This window comes from Salvelinus namaycush, chromosome 17 (genome assembly GCF_016432855.1).
Source record: "Salvelinus namaycush isolate Seneca chromosome 17, SaNama_1.0, whole genome shotgun sequence".
NCBI lineage: Eukaryota > Metazoa > Chordata > Actinopteri > Salmoniformes > Salmonidae > Salvelinus > Salvelinus namaycush.
The window spans coordinates 16,450,835-16,474,805 of record NC_052323.1 but is presented as its reverse complement, the minus strand read 5'-3'; the positions used below and the strand labels follow the sequence as shown (position 1 = coordinate 16,474,805).

At 43.0% G+C, this 23,971-nt stretch overlaps 2 protein-coding genes across 3 annotated transcripts; both read left to right on the top strand.

Moving 5' to 3' along the window:
• Window positions 1–4,144: 4,144 nt before the first annotated feature.
• Window positions 4,145–6,972, top strand: LOC120062028 (transmembrane protein 35A-like). The gene is made up of 2 exons (XM_039011831.1): window positions 4,145–4,338; window positions 5,500–6,972. The coding sequence occupies exons 1-2, from the start codon at window positions 4,219–4,221 to the stop codon at window positions 5,860–5,862; spliced, it is 483 nt and encodes a 160-aa protein (XP_038867759.1). The 5' UTR covers window positions 4,145–4,218; the 3' UTR covers window positions 5,863–6,972.
• Window positions 6,973–7,506: 534 nt separating this feature from the next.
• Window positions 7,507–22,612, top strand: LOC120062355 (centromere protein I-like). 2 transcript variants are annotated; one of them, XM_039012269.1, is made up of 20 exons: window positions 7,507–7,743; window positions 8,311–8,448; window positions 8,596–8,714; window positions 8,890–8,997; window positions 9,098–9,146; window positions 9,250–9,296; window positions 9,636–9,725; window positions 9,922–10,053; window positions 10,865–11,002; window positions 12,242–12,362; window positions 12,929–13,023; window positions 13,243–13,360; window positions 13,574–13,638; window positions 13,937–14,046; window positions 14,542–14,677; window positions 14,930–15,054; window positions 18,864–18,912; window positions 21,142–21,357; window positions 21,825–21,866; window positions 22,052–22,612. In XM_039012269.1, the coding sequence occupies exons 1-20, from the start codon at window positions 7,575–7,577 to the stop codon at window positions 22,199–22,201; spliced, it is 2,217 nt and encodes a 738-aa protein (XP_038868197.1). In that variant the 5' UTR covers window positions 7,507–7,574; the 3' UTR covers window positions 22,202–22,612. The 2 variants fall into 2 exon arrangements, with proteins under 2 accessions (XP_038868197.1, XP_038868196.1); XM_039012268.1 differs by having other exon boundaries at window positions 21,139–21,357.
• The last annotated feature ends 1,359 nt before the right edge of the window (window positions 22,613–23,971 follow it).

Genomic DNA, 23,971 nt, shown 5'->3' with positions numbered 1-23,971 from the left:
TGAGATGTGTTTACACAGGCAGCCCAACTCCAATCCATCTGCTGTCCTTTAATACCCATGATCTAAATGGCTCTGGAGTCTTCTGGAGTTTATTGACCCGGGTCACCTGACAGTGACCTTGGCTAACTTGACACTGTTCGATATATAAGTCTATGGTTTGCACGTTGGCTCTGTATCACAATGAGTTGTTCTTTCAGGTGGGAACTGAGGAGAAGATGGTGGCCGCTGTGCTCACCTTGTTCTGTTTCACCACAACTGATGACCAACTTCTGCAGCTGGGTCTCCAAGATCCAGCAACCCATCAGGCAAGAATGACTCTCTCAAATGGATTAACTCAGTCTGCAATTACTTGCGATTGCAAATATATAATACTGTCACTTAAATTGCTCCAGGACTATATCTCACATTTTCACGCAGGAATGTTAATGCACTGGTGGTCGGTCTTGACAAAGCAGGAAAAACATCCACAGTCAGTGAATTAAATACACACCAATAGAAATATAACACAGTAATCTGGGTTGGCTGACGTAAATTGTTCTGTCTCTATCTGCAGTGCCCCCGGTGGATGAGGGTTTCGACTCATGGGTGTGTCCGGATGGAGCTGAGAGTGGAGAACTTCCTGGTCACCCTGCTTGACATTGGTGGGGCCCCGGAGGTGCGGGGGTCCTGGAGGGATCTCTATGGAGAGGTCCATGGGTTCATCTTTGTGGTGGACTCCAGTGACCGGCAGAGGATTAAAGAGGTCCAGGAGCTTCTGACAGACCTGCTAAAGTGGTGGGAAAACCACAACTGTTGGAAGTACTACTTCTTATATGAAATTTGAATGAATTTAAATAGAATATTTGATCAATGCCAAAATAAAAGTTACAGCTGATTTTATAACTTTGTTATACAAGGTTCTACGAGGTGTATAGAACCCATGAGGTGACAGACGATCTATATTACCTAAACCCATTAAAACCTCAGTGTTGCCATTTACAGTGGGCAAGGATGGACAGCAGCGAAGCTGATTAGTGCTTTCAATCTAGTTTTTCCTTTTTTGAACCAACTGATGAAATGTTTTGCTCTGTTGTTGTGTTGTAGGCTGGCCAGCAAGCAGGACAAGATGAACACCCTGCTAGGAATTGAGATAATCGAGATCCTGTCTCTGGAGAGACTGGTGAACCAGAGCCGCTGTCTGTGCCACATTGTGAGTCTAGTCCTCGTACACACAACTCTCCACACAACTAGACAGAGAGACAGACAGCCAGACAGCCAATCAGCTAGCCAGCCATCCAGCTAGCCAATCAGAGATACAGATTATGTTAATTATGTACAGGAGACCGATAGATACATAGACAGACACAAATCCATAGATTTGATTATGTTGTGCTTTTCTGCTCAAGAAGCCCTGCTCAGCCTTCATGGACCAGCTGAGGTGGACAGACAGAAAGACGCTGTGGGGTCTTTGCTGGCTGCTGCATGCCGTCAATCTGGATTACCCAGAACTCTGTTCTTTCATAATCAGGAACATAAGGGACAGGAGACCTCTGGCACCAGATGAGGGACAACCGTGGGAAGATGGAGAGGCCGCAGCTAGCCCAAAGAGGAAAGGTAAGAGAGAGACTATAACTCTGTGCCTTCAGTTAGACTCCTAGAAAATCATCTGTCTTGGTCAATGTGTTGAGATTGCAGTGACAGAATATGTATCCATTAACTATTTCAAAGAAATTGCTTAGCTATGTTAGCTAAAGCATTGTGGCATTGATATTTTTTCATGTAAAATGTTGTCTCTGTGTAGGATACATGGCAGCAAAAATAACCTTGGTAAAGTACAACACCTTCAAGAAAAGGACCAAAGGACCAAAGGCCCAAGACCCCCTTACTACTACCCATTTGAGACATTGACAGTTTTAGTTGCAGATCCATTTGATCTTGATAAGATTCCTATAGTTTCAGTACAGTAAAGGTGTTATGTGTGAACTGATACACATTTTGTAATGTAGGATCATATGAAGAAAAAGAAGGGAGGCCTGCCCTGCCTGCAAACCCTCCACAACCTCGTTCTATTACCTCACATCTTAAACTTATGGATTACAACTGGAGTTTCCATCGGCTTTTGAAGGACAATTTAAAAAGACCTGACAGCACATTTTTCTTAGTAGCCACTGTGTAGGACTTACAAAGCCAATACACCTCTGAGAAATGTGTGTTTACAAAGCTCATCACTAAGCTAAGGATTATGGGACTAAACACCTCCCTCTGCAACTGGATCCTGGACTTCCTGACGGGCCGCCCCCAGGTGGTGATGGGTAGGTAGCAACACATCTGCCACGTTGATCCTCACACTGGAGCTCCCCAGGGGTGCGTGCTCAGTCCCCTCCTGTACCCCCTGTTCACCCACGACTGCATGGCCAGGCACGACTCCAACACCATTATTAAGTTTGCAGATGACACAACAGTGGTAGGCCTGATCACCGACAATGACGAGACAGCCTATAGGGAGGAGGTCAGAGACCTGGCCGGGTTGTGCCAGAATAACAACCTATCCCTCAACGTAACCAAGACTAAGGAGTTGATTGTGGACTACAAGAAAAGGATGACCGAGCACGCCCCCATTCTCATCGACGGGGCTGCAGTGGAGCAGGTTGAGAGCTTCAAGTTCCTTGGTGTCCACATCAACAACAAACTAGAATGGTCCAAACACACCAAGACAGTTGTGAAGAGGGCACGACAAAGCCTATTCCCCCTCAGGAAACTAAAAATACTTGTCATGGGTCCTGAGATCCTCAAAAGGTTCTACAGATGCAACATCGAGAGCACCCTGACTGGTTGCATCACTGCCTGATACGGTAATTGCTCGGCCTCTGACCGCAAGGCACAACAGAGGGTAGTGAGTACGGCCCAGTACATCACTGGGGCTAAGCTGCCTGCCATCCAGGACCTCTACACCAGGCGGTGTCAGAGGAAGGCCCTAAAAATTGTCAAAGACCCCAGCCACCCCAGTCATAGACTGTTCTCTCTGCTACCGCATGGCAGGCGGTACCGGAGTGCCAAGTCTAGGACAAAAAGGCTTCTCAACAGTTTTTACCCGCAAGCCATAAGACTCCCGAACAGGTAATCAAATGGCTACCCGGACTATTTGCATTGTGTGCCCCCCCAACCCCCCTTTTTACACTGCTGCTCTCTGTTTATCATATATGCATAGTCACTTTAACTATACATTCATGTACATACTACCTCAATTGGGCCGACCAACCAGTGCTCCCGCACATTGGCTAACCGGGCTATCTGCATTCTGTCCCACCCACCACCCGCCAACCCCTCTTTTACGCTACTGCTACTCTCTGTTCATCATATATGCATAGTCACTTTAATCATATCTACATGTACATACTACCTCGATCAGCCTGACTAACCGGTGTCTGTATGTAGCCTCGCTACATTTATATTCTTGCTACTGTATGTAGCCTGTCCTTTTACTGTTGTTTTATTTCTTTACCTACCTATTGTTCACCTAATACCTTTTTAGCAATATTGGTAAGTAAGCATTTCACTGTAAGGTCTACCTACACCTGTTGTATTCGGCGCACGTGACAAATAAACTTTGATTTGATTTATATGACTGTTGAAAATATTACCCACAGAAAATAAAGTCTGTGAAAGGAAAATAGCATTATGAGAGATTACAACACCAGGTCAATTTGAGGAAATAACAAGTACAAAATTGAACTGCACAATGGGCATGCTTCCTTCACAGTTTACCATATGCCTTAAAGTGTTCTTTCTCACTGTGCTTGTTCACCTTGAAGATGATAATGCTTCATTGCTTGACCTGGACTGCTCCCTGCAGTCCAAACAGTATTAGGACAAGCTCTAAACTATTAGCCATACAGGTATGTTTCCATGTTTCCTATTTCACTACTAGGCTATTAGGTATTATTTATTTATGCATGCTAACTTTGATGTTACATTTTTGAGGATTTTTTTCTTCTTCTTGTTTGCCTATGATCAAATAATATTCAGATGACCTGATAATATTGCTTGGTATAGGGGCACCATAAATGGGCATTTGGACCCTGTGTACAAATTTCCTGTCGCCATTTTTGTCGCTCTTCCAGAAGCCCATCCCCCCTAGCATCTTCACAGGAAAGAATAGTCAGTGTTTCAGTGAATACACTGAATAGCGGCCGCGGAGAAATTAGCTTGGTGGCGAGACCGGGACATACAACACCGAAGATGGCTTCACCGAGGACGATAACCATTGTGGCCCTCTCTTTCGCTCTTGGTCTTTTTTTCGTCTTCATGGGCACCATAAAGCTCACACCAAGATTAAGCAAAGATGCTTATAGTGAGATGGTAAGTAAAACCTTTAGCCACCATAAACTGCAGCTGGAAGCGAAAGCCATTGTTCTGCCAATACGGACGCATTCAGGCTCTAATAATGTGCGCTGCTGACCCACATTTGTAAAAGATCATGAAATAAAATAGCCTATAATATCTAACTGATAAATAAGATTTGATTGTATGTATCGTTTCAATCGTGGAAATGAATTTACCCAAGCAAGCAATGAAATGATGGAGCCCGCTGCGTTATTATAGCCGATAATACATTCTTTATTGAAGTATAATGATAGAAAAATATTACGTTTGTCTGTTATTCTACGAAATATTACATAAAATAAAAGATTACTTTTAGGCATAATTAAAATCGAATGAATAGGCTACAGTTTATTCGACTACAAATACATAGGCCTGTTTATTTTAAATAGCGACTAGGCATATAACAGTAGCCTACACGTTTGTCCAGTACTAGGCCTATTTTATGGCAAATTAACTGTTATTATTAGCCTAATAGGAATTTTTTTAAACTGTTTGAAGGTACATTTGTATCTAGGCTATGAGCAATGGCGGCGCGATCGAGCAAATTCTGAGGTGCACCTGCCTGTTTTGTGCGGATATTGACTTTGCTTATTAGGCTACCAGCGATGTTAAGGCTCATCTGTGCTCTGCTCCTCATCCATGTATGTTCTACTCAAAATTCTGATTCCATGGCGAATAGGCCTAATCATTACATTTAAACGTTTTGGTTGATTTAGTATTTTAAGGAATATCAAAGACTGGTTTTGGTGGTGTTACTGCAGTAGGCCCACAACAGGCCCAAGCCCTTCCTTATTCCACATTTTCCATCCGATAGGAAAAAGGCATTTCGGTGATGCTTGTATATACTACTTACAGTTATAACTCTTAAAACTGTATAGGTCGACTATTTTGTTAAAATCAACAACAAAAACGTATGTGTCAGGGTCATGATTATAGACAAACTGGTAGGCCTAGACATATCCCTATTGGCTCCGAATGTATTGTCTCATGAGGAACTGAAACTTCCTTAGAACAAGGTTCTACAAATCTGAGAAATGATATACTGTAGTCTATAGTGCGCCACTAATAATAAATGAAATTACCTCTTTTGCATCTATGAAAATGAATGCTGAAATGTTCTCTCTCCTCGCTTTTCAGAAACGGGCATACAAGAGCTATGCCAAGGCTTTGCCAGGTCTAAAGAAGATGGGCATCAGCTCGGTGCTGCTCCGTAAGATCATTGGCTCACTGGAGGTGGGCTGTGGTGTGGTTCTGACATTGGTGCCAGGGAGACCCAAGGATGTGGCTAACTTCCTGCTCTTGCTGGTCATGCTGGCGGTCCTCTTCTTCCACCAGTTAGTAGGAGACCCCCTGAAACGATATGCCCATGCTCTGGTCTTTGGTATTCTGCTCACCTGCCGACTGCTCATTGCCCGCCAGAGTGAGGACCGACCTGAGAGGGAGGAGAGCAGGGAAGAACACATCAATGCCCAGGAAAATAACAAAGTCAAGCAGTCCTAATCAGGTCCAACCATCCAGTCTGGGCAGTGACAGCAAAATGGAACCTTGTGCATTTCTTTGAATTGTAGCAATTCAGATTCAAAAGAAACACAGTCGCCACAAGGAGTGATATATACACCCAGTCAACCACCCACCTGTCCCTTCCCCCACCCTTTTGGCTGACTGGTTATTGGTTTCACCTGCTTCCCTGCACCCTCATCCTAAAACTGATTTTCCCTTGTCCTTTATCCCAACCTTGACAGTGGACAATCATACTTGTGGCAACTGTAATCAGCTCAACTCTTTTGACAAAATATAGGACCTTTGTCTCACCAGCCAATTGGTCCTTTTTCTCATTCCCCCCATTTTTATTTAGCATCTATCAAAACATAAGATATAGCATGCCTATGTTTTTAGTTCGTTTTTGGCACATACCAATTTGAGGGACTTTGTTGGCTATGAGAACGCTGATGTTTTCCACAATTGAAGATTGGTACTTTTCTATTTATTTTTTATTTTAGGTAGGAAGATAATGATATCTCTTGAATTCAATTGTTATTTTACAGTAATTAAGCATGGTTCATAATTAAATGGCTTAAAATAAACTCATAGCTTATCAGCACTGTTCAGAGATATTTTGTAGTTGAACATTGACTCACATTTATTTAAATACATTATACAGTATCACATATTTCCATAGGTATTAGTAAAATAAGTATCATTTTTGTGAATTCATATTAGTTTCGTCCAAGCTTTTTCCTGATGATTAGATTTTCTTGTAACTACTCTTAGGCATGACAATGTACCCCTTTTCCCGAAAGAAAAACCGAACTGTCAAATGGCAAGTCTTTCACTCATCTCAAATTGATTAATCACTTTGTTGGACCCAACACTGTTGTTCAAGAACTCATGTGGAGGAGAGACCTATGGGAAGGCATTTTTCTAGCAATTATGTTTAAACATACGTCTATGGTTGCTAACCTAGTGCTCTCTATGTCTCTGGACCACAATCAATAGTCCAGCTGCTTTGTCAAATGACATATCCAATAAAGGACTTGATCTTTGTCTCTTAATAAAGGACTTTGTCTCTCTTTACATCCAATGACAATAAAGGCTTATGTTTATCTGTGAGTCTATTTTTATGTGGGATTTTTAACAGTATTCTGTTGAATTACTATGTTAGAAAAGTATTCCTATGAGTATAACCATTACCACTGGGCTATTCTTGTAATAGAAATGTATTTGATTAATATATACGTGATGATGAGTAGATAAAGGGGAAGTTTTGGTCAGATGAGCATTTGTTCAGTTGGTCTTTAACATTCATAATGCTTCTCTAAAACAAAATGAGCTAAATAAAGAAATGTATGGGTGAGATCTCTAAGCTGTGTCCATTATGTATCTTTTTATTCAGTTCAAATTAGCAGTTATTCTCAAAACATTCAAAAAATACAGTGTGTAGAAAGGAGAATGAATGCTTGGATTGCAATTCAGTTTATTGCAAAATGAGAGTACCTGAACTAGGCTCCTTGAGATGAATGAGCAGTTACACAGTTTATATGTAGTCCTGCTGAGGCCGTTGCACTACAATGCCCGGTGAACTACGCAAGACACTCTCGGAAGTAGTAAGTGCGCATGCGCAGAACAAACGGTCGCGCGCAAGATTTGAGTTTTGTTTGAATGAGTTCGTGCCTGAGGAAAACACAATACACATTTGTTTTAGCTATGTAGCAATGGCAAAAGCTGCGAACCTGTCGAAGTCAGATTTGGACTCATCATCTGGAAGCGATTTGTCAGTTTCTAGCCGAACTTCAAACAGAAGTTTGCGAGTTGTGGAGAAAGAAAGAAGAAAGAACGAGGCTGGGGATCCATTTCTGCTTGCGCTGAAGTACTTCTCAGAAGGTAGCTAACTAGGAAGCTGTTAGCTTGCTAGCATATAGCTACTAATGCTTGCAGAAGTCAAACGTAGCGAATATTTTGGCTACTTTTTAAACTCCAACGTGAACTAGCTGACTGTAATGGCAGCCCAGGTTATTTTCTGTCAACATATGTAAACTTTCAAGGCCGCTCAGGCTTCTTCTTTTGGAAACACCTTTTTGCTGTAACTTATTTTGCTACCTAGCGAGCTAACGTTAGCTGATTTACAAACGAATGCATTACAAGTGTGGGCGGGGTAACGTTATGGCTAGACATGCCTGAAGTACACGCACAATTTTGCTAGTCATCATTTAACTAGAATGTACAAATGTATATAACTAATCCACAAACAGAAGAGGCAGCCTAAAGAAATTCATATAAAATGGTTAGAAGCATGTGACTGGAAATGTTACTAGCTAACAGTGTTTGTTATGAATGCTACTGTATACATTGGAATTTAATTTCTAGCTAAAAGTAACCAACTAACGTTAACTAGCCAAAGGGCATCCACCAGTGTCTGAATTCACAGTGAGTTGTCTGTTTGTTTCCTAGTGGAGGCGGGTACCCCATGCATAGGAAACGATGTGCTGGAGAGAAACCTGGTGCAGGTGGAGAGAGTGGGGCTCAGTCGAGGACTTCCTCCTGAGGCGATCTCTGTCATGCTGGACTACGCAATGAGCCTCCGTATGGGTACAACAACAACCAACTCTCACACTTAATGGAAACTGCCGCCATTTTCTTAGACAGACTGACCGGAAATACCAATTTACACTATGACAAATTAATTTGACCATACATAACATTTCAGCTTTCCTATCTATTTCTTGCCCTGAACAGGGGGTATGATGTGTGTTCGGGTCCTGAAGTTTCTGATCCCCGCCACCATGGTGCCACAGGAGGCCGTTGTTCGAGCGGTGGCGTGGTTATGTGTCAGCAAGATAGCCATCAGCACACAGGTAAAGAGCTCCTCTGTCAAAGGTCTTTGCAAGTCACACACACTCACAGATTTAAAGGTTGACACTGGAGACCGGACATAACATTACAATCATACTGTTATCAGAATTGCTCTGTCCTCTCCCTCCAACTGAATGAAACAGGTGTTATGGGTGTTGTGTTATGGGTGTTTTCCAGGTGCTTTTCCTTCGGTGGGTGCTAACTGTTTTCGACATGATCGACTCCAAGGACAATCTTCGAGCCATCTATGGCTTCATCTTCCACTTTGTGACAGAGGAGAATTTGGTATGTGCAGGAATCATATTCCCCTTGCTCTAATGATATTTTTACATTGGCAATGAATTGCATTGCTATTTAAGTCATGATGGTTTGTTTTGTGTTTCAGTCTCCTTACATCTGCCATTTGCTCTACCTTTTGACAAGGAGGGAGAGTGGTAAGTGGCATTTTGTTACTCAATGAACCTTTATGATGCGGTACACGTTGTTTCTGCAGAACAACATTGCTCTTACCCTTTTCTTGGGTTTTCCCTGTCATAGTTCGGCCATTCAGAGTCAGAAAACTGTTGGACCTCCAAACAAAAATGGTAAACAAATACAGCATTGTCCTGTTTAAGTGTTTTTGGTCAATGCTTGTAATATTTTAATGCAATTCAATACAAGTGTGAATGCATTGGAAACATCTAATCATTGTATTAGCATTATGAAATACTTGGTGATAAATGGCATGAGGAGAACATACATACTTACATATTGTTTGAAGCTTTCTCTACATAATTCCCATCAATAGTTTATCCTCAGTACTATCATCTGTAGTTACACTCTGTGAATGGTTGTTACAGCCATCAAACTGAGAGTGGAGTCCCCACTGTGAGCATGTTGCACTGAGAGTTCCATTATTTTCCTCTCGTCTACTGTCTCCCCAGGGCAGGCAGCCATTCCTGTTGCTCTTGCTGTCGTTGTACAAAGTGTTTTGCCCTGAATTGGTGGCGCTTGCTCTTCCATCACGAATGAGGGTTAGTATGATCGATCACACCTAGTGACTTTTGTCCATTGCACAAAACCACACATTGTCGTTCACCAAACATCAGGGTTGGGGTCTATTTTGTCCATATCAAATCTGGAAGTAAACTCTAATTCCAATCCAATTGTCTTAATTGAAACCCTGACAACATACTTCATGTCACGTGTGTGTTTTCTGCTGTCGTTCAGAGTGGGTTTAAGAATCACAACTCCACGTGGAAGGCAGCGCTCAGTGCTGTCCAGAAGAGGAACAACAGCCAAGTGTCATCTGACATCAGCCTGACCCTAGGAGTGAAACACAAGACCAACTCCAGGAAGAGGGTATGGAGATCAGATGAGCTGTGGCATAACAGCCAGACCAATGATCTTGAACGGTGTCTTTTTTGGGGGGTCTTAGTGCTAATTTATAGCATTTAGAAGAATATTTCTGCTTGCTAAATTCTAATTATTATGGGGTCAGTCACTATTTATTGCATTCAAAGTCTAACTGAATATACAAAACATTAAGAACACTTTCCATGACAGACTTACCAGCTGAAAGATATGATCCCTTATTGATGTCACTTGTTAAATCCACTTCAATCATTGTAGATGAACGGGAGGAGACAGGTTAAAGAAGGATTTTTAAGCCTTGAGACATTGATTGTGTATATGTGCCGTTCAGAGCGTGAATGGGCAAGACAATTGATTTGTCTTTAAACGCTGTATGGTAGTAGGTGTCTGACGCGTCGGTTTGACTGTGTCAAGAACTGCAACGCTGCTGGGTTTTTCAGTTTCAACCGTTTCCCGTGTGTATCAAAAATGATCCACCACCCAAATCACAACCAGCTAACTTGACACAACTGCAGGAGACATTGGAGTCAACATGGGCCAGCATCCCTGTGGAATGCTTTTCACACCTTGTAGCGTCCTAACGAATTTAGGCTGTTCTGAAGGGAAAAGGGGGTGCAACTTAATATTAGGAAGGTGTTTCTAATGTTTGGTATACTCGGTGTATGTTAGACTGTAAACATTTTATTCACTTTTGTCCTACATAGATCAGGCCCTTGTTTTGTTTCTGTAGCTAATGAACTGTTTACAAATCGATAATCAAATGTCGTACTGATATTCCAATCACTGATCCATCTGTCAGAAATACCATCACCTGGAGGTGCCATCGCTGAGCTCATCTGTCCAGAGAAACTCCCCCTTCTCCAGCAGCAGGAAGGTTTTCCCCCTGGAGCAACTCCACACCTTCCCACAGCTGCTGGACAACCTCCACCGCATAGAGGTCACCCTCTCCTCCCCTCTCTCTCTCACTGTCTTTTTTTGTATGCCCCCCCCCCCCCTCTCTCACACACCTCTCTCCGTCTCTCTGTGGTCTGATTAGTCACACAGCTGTATAGCCTAGAGGTACTTTGATTTGAAATAGATGGAAGGTGTGGTTTTAAGCAGGATGGAAAACACTGTGTTTTAGAGGTGCCCAGCACTGCCCGTTTCACTTTAGTGTCATTCTGCAGCCACATGGGGGTGCTATGTCACCGGCACAGTTTTGTTGGATAACAGAATAGACCAAGGGCTCAACCTCGTCTGCCACTCAATTTGACTGCTGGCAGTGTCGTGTTTATTACCCTGAGCCATAAAACCGATTCATGAGCGCTCTCCATGTCGTTTGTTTTTTAAATTTGTCATTGCTCTGTTTAGACTTCATCAGGGTGTTTTTGTCCCAAACGAGTCAACAGAGATGTATAACTTGGAGCCACATTGAAAAAGTTATAAAGCGTTGACAATTACAAAAGTGCTGCACGCAAATACTGTTTGCTTGTTAGATCCATTGACCTGATCAACCCAGATACATTTCTTTAAAAGGTTTAAGGACATTTACGGTTCACGCTACATAAATTCCCCACACGCAGCCAACGTTTGCAACAAGCCATTCTACCAGCACTTTCTACTTTTTATGGCTGTGGGTGGACAGGACAGATCAGCTAGTACCTTCCATCATGCAGCTCAAACAAATCAGAGGAACGATGCGTTTGCTCCTTATAATTATGGGAAGACTCGGCCATGTCCGTTGACAATCTGTCTCTCTTTATTTATTAAGTTCCCATATTGCCGGGCAGCTATTCACACAACAGACAAACAGGCCAGTCCGTGTGGGGAAATGTCTGAATGCTGCCTGCCACAGACATGGCCATGATTACTGTATTATGAGTATAAGTAGATGTGACAGATTTAGTACAGTCACTCAGTGACAGATTGATTGCTCACTCATTGAAAACAAGGACACGGGCAACAGATTCTCTCCTTCAATAGGGGCTGTGAATATCCTGACATTAAGCTATTTAGAACATGATGCTGAAGCTATTTAGAACATGATGCTGGCTTGGTGTTAGGTGGCCCCTCACTTTGTATGCTGAATTGTATTTATTTGTGTGTTGTGGGGGATGTGTTTGAAGCGTGAGCGGGTGGTGGGGTTTGATGTGCGTACCGCATATGTGTGTCTAATAATCATGTCTCCCTTCCACAGCTCCCATCCCAGATGGGTTCTCTGCTGGGCTCCAGTCTGGCCCTGTGTTACCTGGACTACGTACAGGATGACTCCGCCTTCCTCCGACTCAACTTCTGGCTGGGCCACGCCCTCCATGAGGGTACAATCACTAAAAAAAACACTACGTCTTCCTCAGTTGTCTCTGTTGCTGCGGAAATGTGTCAGCGGGTAGCCTAGCGATTAGTGTTGAGCCAGTAACCGAAGGTTGGTCATTTGAATCCCCGAGCCGACTAGGTCGATCTTCCCACTTAACCCTAATTGATCCAGGGTCGCTGTCAATAATGGCTGATCCTTGGCTGTGACCCCACTCTCCGATGGTGTCTCAGTAGGATATGCAACAAAACAAAAAACACTTCACACTAGAGTTGCACGGTATACCTGAAACGTAGGTACTTTTTCTATAATGGAACATGAAAAATGGTTCAGTAGTAGAATTTTTGTAACAGGGTACTTCTGTCAATGATTGAACTGATTGAACCCTCATCCATTCCCAGTAGGCATTGCAAAGCAACGCTCTGTAGAAAAGCTTTTATGAAAATAAAAAGGCGAGATTGTACAAATCCACAATGTAATTGTCATCACCCCTTGTTTTTTGTTCTCTTCCTTCCCCTGACCTTTTCAACATTTTAAATATCTTTATTTTCCTCTCTTTATTTTGGGTTTCAGAGTTTCTGTTCTGCAGTGGGGACGGGAGCTCCGGGAGTTCGTCCGGGGCCCTGCACCTCCTCAACAGGTTGCTCTCCACGCAGCACTTCCTCCAGGTGAGCCCCCCTCCAGGCTCCTCTCACCCTGTCACCCCCAGTTCCCATCCCCGCCTCTCCCTTTTATGCCAGATTTGGATCTGTCAGAGCGTGTTAAACTCTTCTCTGCTCCCACTCTCTTCCCCCTCGCTGCTCGTTAATAAATGATGCCACAGTCAAACGCTCATTTGAGATGCGTATGTTTTGTCTCTCTCCATCCCTCCCTCCCTCTCCCCTCAGGAGGGCTTCTCCAGCACCGAGGGCTTCCTCTACAAGTTCCTGAATGTTTGGGACGGTTCACTCCTCCGCCCCCAGATTCTGGGCCTGCTGAGTGGCATCCCCGTGGTCCCCAGTTCCTGTGAGTAGGCCCTGTTCGCTTGGCTGCCTTGCTCTCCTCCACTCTCTCTCCCCTAATTAAACTGCTGAACTGTAACTGCGGGAAGACACGTGACTATGCAATCCCCAGCACATGGCTGGCTGGCAGCATATACCAGGGAGCCTGGGAAAAGTAGTCAGGTGGTCGAATTAAATGGTTTGTGCAAATTTCCTTGCTCTACCTCATCTCTCTCAGGTATCAACCAGCTTCTGTTTGAGCCTCTCGTGCAGCTGTTCTTCACCTCCACGCTGTTCTTCAAGGTAATAGTCACCAGAATGCCTCCAGATCCCACTTTCAATTAATTATAAGAAGCTTGCATCATACCACTATATCCATTTACAGTCCAGGTATCAGCTCCCTTTTAATCCTGGGTTGTATTCATTTGGCACCAAATGGAAGAAAACTTACTGAAACAGGGAGAAACTACTTGTTCAGTGAGAACCATTTTGTTTTCTGATGAGACGTTTTACACCGTTTTTCTACGGTGTGCCCTGTTGTCGTTGTAAATGTATTTTTCCCCCACTTTGAATAAGTACCACCCCTCTGTTCTCTGTCCAGTGCAGTGTGATTGACTGTCTGAACAACATGCTGTTGAAGTGGTTGACCTGGCACTCTGTGTACGCCCTGGAGGACGGCCTGGACATCAGTTTCCACAGCCACACACCCATGTGAGTCTCACTGTCCGTTCAACACTTCCAACACCAAAGCCCTGTAACTTCCTTTAGTTGAAGACACATTTCACTGTCTTCCTCGCCGGTATTCTATCTTCACAAACGGCCAATCCTTGTCAATACATGTTTATTCCCTTCCCATTTCAAACTTCACCTCTGCAGAGAAACTCAATGAAAGCGGTGCCGAAATCAATGTCTGAGGTGTGTGGTTGTCAACCTCCTCAGCGCTGTCCTCTGGAACGCAACAGCGTAATGAACTGCAGTGTGTCTGTGTGTCTCCGCCCGGCCTCATTGCTGCACACTCAGCGCTGATTTGGTTATTGTCTTTTATTGCATTAACTGGGGTGGGCGGGGCTGCTGAAGGAGAAATTAATATGATCCAAGGACAAAGCCCCCCGTTTGAGCTTCTCACTAGTCCCATGCATCATTACCATTCACCCGTTTCCTTGTTATTATGTTCCGTTACGTGACCATTCTTCAACTCCTTCCCAGGAACATGACTCTGTCTGGCTTCATGGACTCTGTCGTGGAGCTGGTGCGTTTCGTGGGCCGCCTGTCCGCCGTGGGGCTGCAGCTAGAGGGCTGCCACTCCCTGCTCCTCAGCTTCATCCTGGACTTCTACGAGACGGTAATCAAGCTGGATGAAGCCAGTACATTTCGTTGAATACATAAAGGGGGGGAAAAGTCCAGTGATCCCTTATAGTGATCCCACCCATGCAGGACTGTTAGAACCCTGTAAGTGGTTGATCACCATAATCATATTCACTTTAACCAGAGTGCACTGGATCAGTTGTTCCATATTCATGGTCCGTTTAGAAAAGGGGACAACCGTGTTCGTTCTGGGGGTGTTGACGTGTGTGCCCCTGTGCGTGCCATTCAGGTGTGTGACATGTTCCTGAAGTACGGGCTCCCCCTGGTGGTCATGCCCCCCGTGGGCGTGTTCTACCCAGCCCTGTTTGCCACCGACCCCGTCAGCCTGGACCGCCTCGGCTACATCATGTACAGGTGAGGAGGAGTGGTGACGTCAACGCCAGTATTATCATGTCAACACCGGGCCTGTTGGAAGTCAACACCGTCACGTCAGTGTCATCTTTTCACAAAGTGCGGTCACTGCGTTGTCGTGTGCAAATCATCTGCATGTATGTCAAACTTTCTCCTGTATATATTTGACGACGCAGGTGAATGGTAAGCTGTCTTGGTACAGCTCGCCAGCCAGGACATTACATTTATGATTCATGATAATGAAGGGTCAAGGGCGCAGAATTGCGCTAAGATCCATTTTCCCGGATAACTTTTCAGGCATATGAAGAGTGCAAACGGCATGCATTACTCGAAGCACGAATGTCTTGTTGCACAAATACACAAAGCATGCATCTATTGCGGTGGTACTCTAGTACTAGTTAAAGCATGCATCTATAGCGGTGGTACTCTAGTACTAGTTAAACATACATCTATAGCGGGGGTCCTCTAGTACTAGTTAAAGCATGCATCTATTGCGGGGGTCCTCTAGTACTAGTTAAAGCATGCATCTATAGCGGGGGTCCTCTAGTACTAGTTAAAGCATGCATCTATAGCGGGGGTGCTCTAGTACTAGTTAAACATACATCTATAGCGGGGGTCCTCTAGTACTAGTTAAAGCATGCATCTATTGCGGGGGTACTCTAGTACTAGTTAAAGCATGCATCTATAGCGGGGGTCCTCTAGTACTAGTTAAAGCATGCATCTATTGCGGGGGTCCTCTAGTACTAGTTAAAGCATGCATCTATAGCGGGGGTCCTCTAGTACTAGTTAAAGCATGCATCTATAGCGGGGGTGCTCTAGTACTAGTTAAACATACATCTATAGCGGGGGTCCTCTAGTACTAGTTAAAGCATGCATCTATAGCGGGGGTGCTCTAGTACTAGTTAAAGCATGCATCTATAGCGGGGGTGCTCTAGTACTAGTTAAACATACATCTATAGCGGGGGTCCTCTAGTACTAGTTAAAGCATGCATCTATTGCGGGGGTACTCTAGTACTAGTTAAACATACATCTATAGCGGGGGTCCTCTAGTACTAGTTAAACATACATCTATAGCGGGGGTCCTCTAGTACTAGTTAAACATACATCTATTGCGGGGGTCCTCTAGTACTAGTTAAAGCATGCATCTATTGCGGGGGTCCTCTAGTACTAGTTAAAGCATGCATCTATAGCGGTGGTACTCTAGTACTAGTTAAAGCATGCATCTATAGCGGGGGTACTCTAGTACTAGTTAAAGCATGCATCTATAGCGGGGGTGCTCTAGTACTAGTTAAAGCATGCATCTATAGCGGGGGTACTCTAGTACTAGTTAAAGCATGCATCTATAGCGGGGGTCCTCTAGTACTAGTTAAAGCATGCATCTATAGCGGGGGTGCTCTAGTACTAGTTAAAGCATGCATCTATTGCGGGGGTCCTCTAGTACTAGTTAAACATACATCTATAGCGGGGGTACTCTAGTACTAGTTAAAGCATACATCTATTGCGGGGGTCCTCTAGTACTAGTTAAAGCATGCATCTATTGCGGGGGTACTCTAGTACTAGTTAAAGCATGCATCTATTGCGGGGGTCCTCTAGTACTAGTTAAACATACATCTATAGCGGGGGTCCTCTAGTACTAGTTAAAGCATGCATCTATAGCGGGGGTCCTCTAGTACTAGTTAAAGCATGCATCTATTGCGGGGGTCCTCTAGTACTAGTTAAAGCATGCATCTATAGCGGGGGTCCTCTAGTACTAGTTAAAGCATGCATCTATTGCGGGGGTCCTCTAGTACTAGTTAAAGCATGCATCTATTGCGGGGGTCCTCTAGTACTAGTTAAAGCATGCATCTATAGCGGGGGTGCTCTAGTACTAGTTAAAGCATGCATCTATTGCGGGGGTCCTCTAGTACTAGTTAAACATACATCTATAGCGGGGGTCCTCTAGTACTAGTTAAAGCATGCATCTATTGCGGGGGTACTCTAGTACTAGTTAAACATACATCTATAGCGGGGGTACTCTAGTACTAGTTAAAGCATGCATCTATTGCGGGGGTACTCTAGTACTAGTTAAACATACATCTATAGCGGGGGTACTCTAGTACTAGTTAAAGCATGCATCTATAGCGGGGGTACTCTAGTACTAGTTAAAGCATGCATCTATAGCGGTGGTACTCTAGTACTAGTTAAAGCATGCATCTATAGCGGGGGTCCTCTAGTACTAGTTAAAGCATGCATCTATAGCGGGGGTCCTCTAGTACTAGTTAAAGCATGCATCTATAGCGGTGGTACTCTAGTACTAGTTAAAGCATGCATCTATAGCGGGGGTACTCTAGTACTAGTTAAAGCATGCATCTATAGCGGTGGTACTCTAGTACTAGTTAAAGCATGCATCTATAGCGGGGGTACTCTAGTACTAGTTAAAGCATGCATCTATAGCGGGGGTCCTCTAGTACTAGTTAAAGCATGCATCTATTGCGGGGGTCCTCTAGTACTAGTTAAAGCATGCATCTATAGCGGTGGTACTCTAGTACTAGTTAAAGCATGCATCTATAGCGGGGGTCCTCTAGTACTAGTTAAAGCATGCATCTATAGCGGTGGTACTCTAGTACTAGTTAAAGCATGCATCTATAGCGGGGGTACTCTAGTACTAGTTAAAGCATGCATCTATAGCGGGGGTCCTCTAGTACTAGTTAAAGCATGCATCTATTGCGGGGGTCCTCTAGTACTAGTTAAAGCATGCATCTATAGCGGTGGTACTCTAGTACTAGTTAAAGCATGCATCTATAGCGGTGGTACTCTAGTACTAGTTAAAGCATGCATCTATTGCGGGGGTCCTCTAGTACTAGTTAAAGCATGCATCTATAGCGGGGGTCCTCTAGTACTAGTTAAAGCATGCATCTATAGCGGGGGTACTCTAGTACTAGTTAAAGCATGCATCTATAGCGGGGGTGCTCTAGTACTAGTTAAAGCATGCATCTATAGCGGGGGTCCTCTAGTACTAGTTAAAGCATGCATCTATAGCGGGGGTCCTCTAGTACTAGTTAAAGCATGCATCTATAGCGGTGGTACTCTAGTACTAGTTAAAGCATGCATCTATAGCGGGGGTACTCTAGTACTAGTTAAAGCATGCATCTATAGCGGGGGTACTCTAGTACTAGTTAAAGCATGCATCTATAGCGGGGGTACTCTAGTACTAGTTAAAGCATACGTCTATAGCGGGGGTACTCTAGTACTAGTTAAGAAGGTCCGGTCACACACATTTCCTAGGTCGCTAAGGTCCGGATGGATATTGTCATTCATCGGCGTAGTAACAAACCCCCACCTCACAACCCATGCAACCCCAAACTGTTCACACCCCTCTTGTTGGTGGAGATTTTCAAAGCTAATTTCCCTCAATTCTACACATTTTGCATGTGGCAGGGAATTATTTTTGCTGTTTTTTTATTTTTTAGCGTTTCCCGCAATTCAACACATTTACGTTTCTTATGTGTTCATATAATACTAGAGGTTGAAGCCCGACTGGATCCGTGGTCCATGTTGACCCCCTTCTGGGTCCGGATCCGGACATATGTCCGCCAGTTGAGTATGGGGGAATCTATAGCATGACAAAAGACCACTGCTTTTTATTAAAACAGGCCAAACATCTGGTCTTTGGTGGTTGTTTTTACTATGGTGGTTGTTTTTAAGCTTGTTATTGTAAAATGTTCTGTTCACAGTAAATGGCCTTTAGGACAGATGTTTACATAACATGGAAAGCAATGTGGTTGCTTTTCCACCCTTATACAGATCACTAAAGTTATTTCTCATTTTTCCAGGTACAAGAAGAACCTGACCTCTGCTAAGTGCCAACAACAGGAGACCAAGGTAATAGAAGGACTCCCTCTTTAAGATATGTTTTCTGCTTTGCAAATCTAAGTCTTTTTGCAAAATCAAGCAATTCAAGGCTCCTCGTGAGGCCACTTCTACCCGTCCACATGATGAATAAAACTATTAGAATTAAGTGCTGATTAAAGAATTGAAATTTTGGTGGTTACTCGTTCAAACAAAAAACCCAATTCTAGTGTATGAAGGCAATAGAATTTGCAAGTAGGTACTGCCATTTGTATACAGTGCCATCGGAAAGTATACACACCCAATGACTGAGATTTTGTGTCACTGATCTACACACAATACCCCATAATGTGAAAGTGGACATTTTTACAAATTAATTAAAAATGAAAAGCTGAAATGTCTTGAGTCAATAAGTATTCAACCCACATACAATTATTTGTAATGTCCCTCCGTCGTGAATTTAAATTTCAACCACAGACCAGTGAGGTTTTTCAATGCTTCGCAAAGAAGGGCACCTATAGACAGGTTGGTTGTTTAGCAAAAATAACGACACATGCGCAACCATGGGGCAAAACAGATGAGGTTGGTTTAGATTGTTTACAATGTAGAAGCTTTATTTCGTCTCCAATGTTTATTGAAAACATAAATACATTTGCACATAAGCACTAGTTGTCTCTCAAATACATCGTTACAGTTGTATGTTAGATAGCTAGCAAATTTTTGCCATATAAGAGCTGTCATGAAATCTGTCAAAACACCTCAAAACAAGACACCAGTCACTACAAAGATACAGGCATCCTTTCTAACTCAGTGTCCAGAGAGGAAGGAAACCACTCAGGGATTTCAAAGGCAATGGTGACTTTAAAACAGTTAGAGTTTAATGGCTGTGATAGGAGAAAACTGAGGATGGATCAACAACATTGTAGTTACTCCACAATACGAACCTAAATGACAGAGTGAAAAGAAGGAAGCCTGTACAGAATAAAATATTCCAAAACATCCATCCTGTTTGCAATAAAGCACTAAAGTAAAACTGCAAAAGATGTGGCAAAGACATTAACTTTTTGTCCTGAATACAAAGTGTTATGTTTGGGGAAAATCCAACACCGAACATCATTGAGCTACACACTGCATATTTTTAAGCATGGTGGTGGCTGCATCATGTTATGGGTATGCTTGTCAACGGCAAGGACTATGAACTTTTTTTAGGATAATAAATGGAATAGAGCTAAGTACGGGCAAAATCCTAGAGGAAAACCTGGTTCAGTTTGCTCTCCAACAGACGCTAGGAGACATTCACCTTTCAGCAGGACAATAACCCTAAAACACAATGCCAAATATACATGACTTGTTTACCAAGATATTTATAAAATTGTTTATTAAATGTAACCTTTATTTATTATTATAAATTCTTATTTATAATGACTGCCTAACCCGGACGACGCTGGGCCAATTGTGCGGAGCCCTAAGAGACGCACAATCAAGGTCGGTTGTGATACAGGCTGGAATCGAACCAGGTCTGTAGTGACGCTTCTAGCACTGAGATGGAGTGCCTTAAACCGCTGCGCCACTCGGGAGCCCATATTGAGTGGCCTAGTTACAGTTTTGACTCAAATTGGCTTGAAAATCTATGGCAAGGCTGTCTAGCAATGATAACTTGACAGAGCTTGAATAATTTAAGAATAATTTGCAAATGTTGCACAATCCAGGTGCGAAAGGCTCTTAGAGACTTAGCCAGAAAGAGTCACAGCTCTAATCGCTGCCAAAGGTGGTTCTACAAAGTATTGACTCAGGGGTGTGAATATTTATGTAAATGAGAGAATTCTGTATTTCATTTTCAATAAATTTGCTAACATTTCTAAAAACATGTTTTTACTTTGTCGTTATGGGGTATTGTGTGTAGATGGGTCAGGGGGGGAAATCGATTTAATCCGTGAATACAGGCTTTAACACAACAAAGTGGAATAAGTCAAGGGGTCTGAATACTTTCCGAACGCACTCAGTACGAAACAATATATGTTTACCCCATATTTCCGACAGCATCTTACCAAGAGAAATAGATCCGGCAAGTGGAATGCAAATTGGTCAGCGCGGGCAGACATTATAGATAATGGACCTGGGTTTTAACCACCCAACACCCTTTCCCTGGTGATATTATGTGAGAGAGCCTATTTATTTAGCATGTGTCATACACTTATTCAGTGTTTAAACTACATCTCCATCGCTCTTTTTTTTCTTTTCGTCATCCCTCCATTGCAGCAGGCGTTTCACATCAGCAGGCAGACATACCGGGAGTTTAACCATTACCTGTCCTTCATGGTGAGCTGCCTGTGGAACTCCAAGATGTTCCTTCCAGGCATGGCCATCGAGGTGGACCAGGAGCTCCTGTCTCTCAGCAAAGTGGCCGAGCCCTGGACCAGCTTCGACCTCATCCACCACCCTGCCTTCCTCGGCTACGCCCTCGACTTTCATCACAAGGTGAGTGAGAATTTTTATGTAATTTAGAAAATGTTGGCGATCTATTTACTTATTGCATTCTTTCAGGCATTATATAAAGTCCAGATCCGTGAAACTAATATTGTATATCATTTTCATAAATGTCCACTAAATGTTTGTGCTCAGTTTATATATGAAGTCTAATTTTAAAATTTCAAGAGAAACACCTGACGTACAAGGGAGCAGCCAGCCTCTCCAGTTGAATGAATATATTTTAAGGCTGGACAAGGAGATGAATGTGGTATTAATGTATCTTTTATACAAGGTCCATTAATACAGAATCACATTTTATTATTCATGGGCGCTGCATGAGACTTGATTTTTCATCATGTTTAATTATCCAAGTACTTCTTTTTGGTCAGAATCACTGCAACATCCAGTACACTGTTCTACTGAGATTAACTGGGAGGGGGGAAACTGTTGAATATTAATGCTTCTCTCTTTATCAGTGTTGGCCAGAGAGGAAGGAAATGGATCTCAATTCCATAAAGGTACCGCCGTCTTACCACTTATTTCATTTTAATGTCTGTACGCACGTGCACTGATGTGCATTTTAAAGTGTGCCGTTTGATTTTTTTAAATTGACCTCATGCTACTGATCAGCGAGCTATAGGCAGTCCTGGATGGTCCTTTTTTAATGGAAGGTCTGTAACGCTGTCCGTCTGTCTGTCTGTAGGCCGGGAAGCAGTGGGACTGGTACCTGGAGTTCCTCTTCTCTCAGGGCTTTCAGGGCCTCCAACAGTTTGTTCAGAGTAGCATCACCCGACGCTCTGCGGCTGGAACCAATGACCAGGGTCAGGGAGACAGGCAACCCACAAACAGTTAAACAACAGAGGACAGAACACAAGACAAACTTCTCCTTGTTGTAAGGGACGTGTACATGTTTTATCTCTCGCCATCTTCTCCAAGGCAAGATTCACAAGAGACTAGACTATCTCTGTAAATAGACACTTTTTATCATTTTGATGTATTTTTATTATGTCTTGTCCATATTTTAATTCCGCTTGGTGCTCATGTGTTGTCTGTTCTCTTGTATAGCTTACGCATCTATCGATTTATTTCTGTGGAACTTGCACATTAATAAGAATAGGATTTTATGATTTTCTTTTAGACTAAAGCATCCCCCCTGGTCTTTTACTAAATTACACCAATGCTCCTAAAAAGCAAACATTAAACATGCTGGAACATAGTGAGAATTCTAATCTATTTTCTATTAAAAGCCATTGGTATAATTCATTATGGGGAAGTCATCAGTATCTTTTGCAGGTAATGGCTCAACCTTCTGGAAAACATTTTCCCTTAGTTGAAGGATCCATCTGGATAGTTAATAGGCCCTTGGCTTTCCAGTTAACTTGGAACATGCTGGGTGCAGGGAAACACATTGCACGCCAGACACACACTCCATTCTCAGTGCCACCATAGACTTCCCCTCTGAGCATCACCATTACTGACAATTGGGTCCACAGGTATGCTTTGTGTGCATTCTATATGTATTATGGCTGTATTCATGTCAATATGTCGAGGCAATTCTTCAGCCCATTGTTCCTTTTCAACGTAGTGGTGCGTGGGTCAGCTGTTTGTGCGCCCACCTGCAATTGCGAATAACCAAGCCGCAACCGCCTGACTACAGCCAATGTGAAAATTTGAGGCCCGCACCTGACCCTAACCCGCTAATATAGAAGAGACAAGGATTTTTGTTGCCTGATTTAGATGTTTCTGACATTTTGGTAGGCTATTTGTAAGTCAACTTGTCTATAATTAGATAGGCTACATGCAGTTTATCTTGTCATTAGCCTATACGTTGCCCTAGAAAACTAAATAAACCCTTGCTCGCCACTATGTCAAATGTCAATACAATGAATGCTTCAAACTATACTTGTGGGGAGAAATGTATTCTGTGTGGCTGCACCCCTGCCCAGGCATTTGAAATCCATATATTAGGCCCTAATGAATTTATTTAAGTTGACTGATTTCCTTTATATGAACTGTAACTCAGTAAAATAGTTGAAATTGAATTTTTTTATTCAGTATAGATGACATCGGTAAAGTTTTCTGTCATCTTGGCTTCTTTCGCGGAGCAAAGATGTTTAGTGACCGGGGATCAAATGCAATCTTTTTTTTTAAACAGGAAAGATTTTCTGTAACCTAGGCAACTGTTCAGATGGACATGGAAACTGAAATCTGGACACTGACTTGATGTAGTCTATAACCCCTCAGTCGTAATATTAACTCCTCCAGAAGTAAACATTTCTTGCAGTAAAATGATACACAAAATGTAGGCTAATTTTTGACTTCGAGAACAGGGGTGGAGAAAAAAGATTTATTGATAGAATGCAAATGTCTGGAGGTGCTGTCTTTACCAGCATCATAAAAGCTGATAGTATTTCAACCACATAAAATATCCATCCAAGCTGAACTGAAATCTGTTCAGAAACATTTTGGGTCGTTTTCACAGCTTTCTATTTCCTTACAACCAGTCAAACTGATGTCATTTGGACCTTTTGCACACTAGGCCTCTTTGAAGTCCCCATCTTGTGACTGTTGAACTTGTGTAGCACCTCAATCACACTGCTATCATCCTCTTTTACCACTTCAC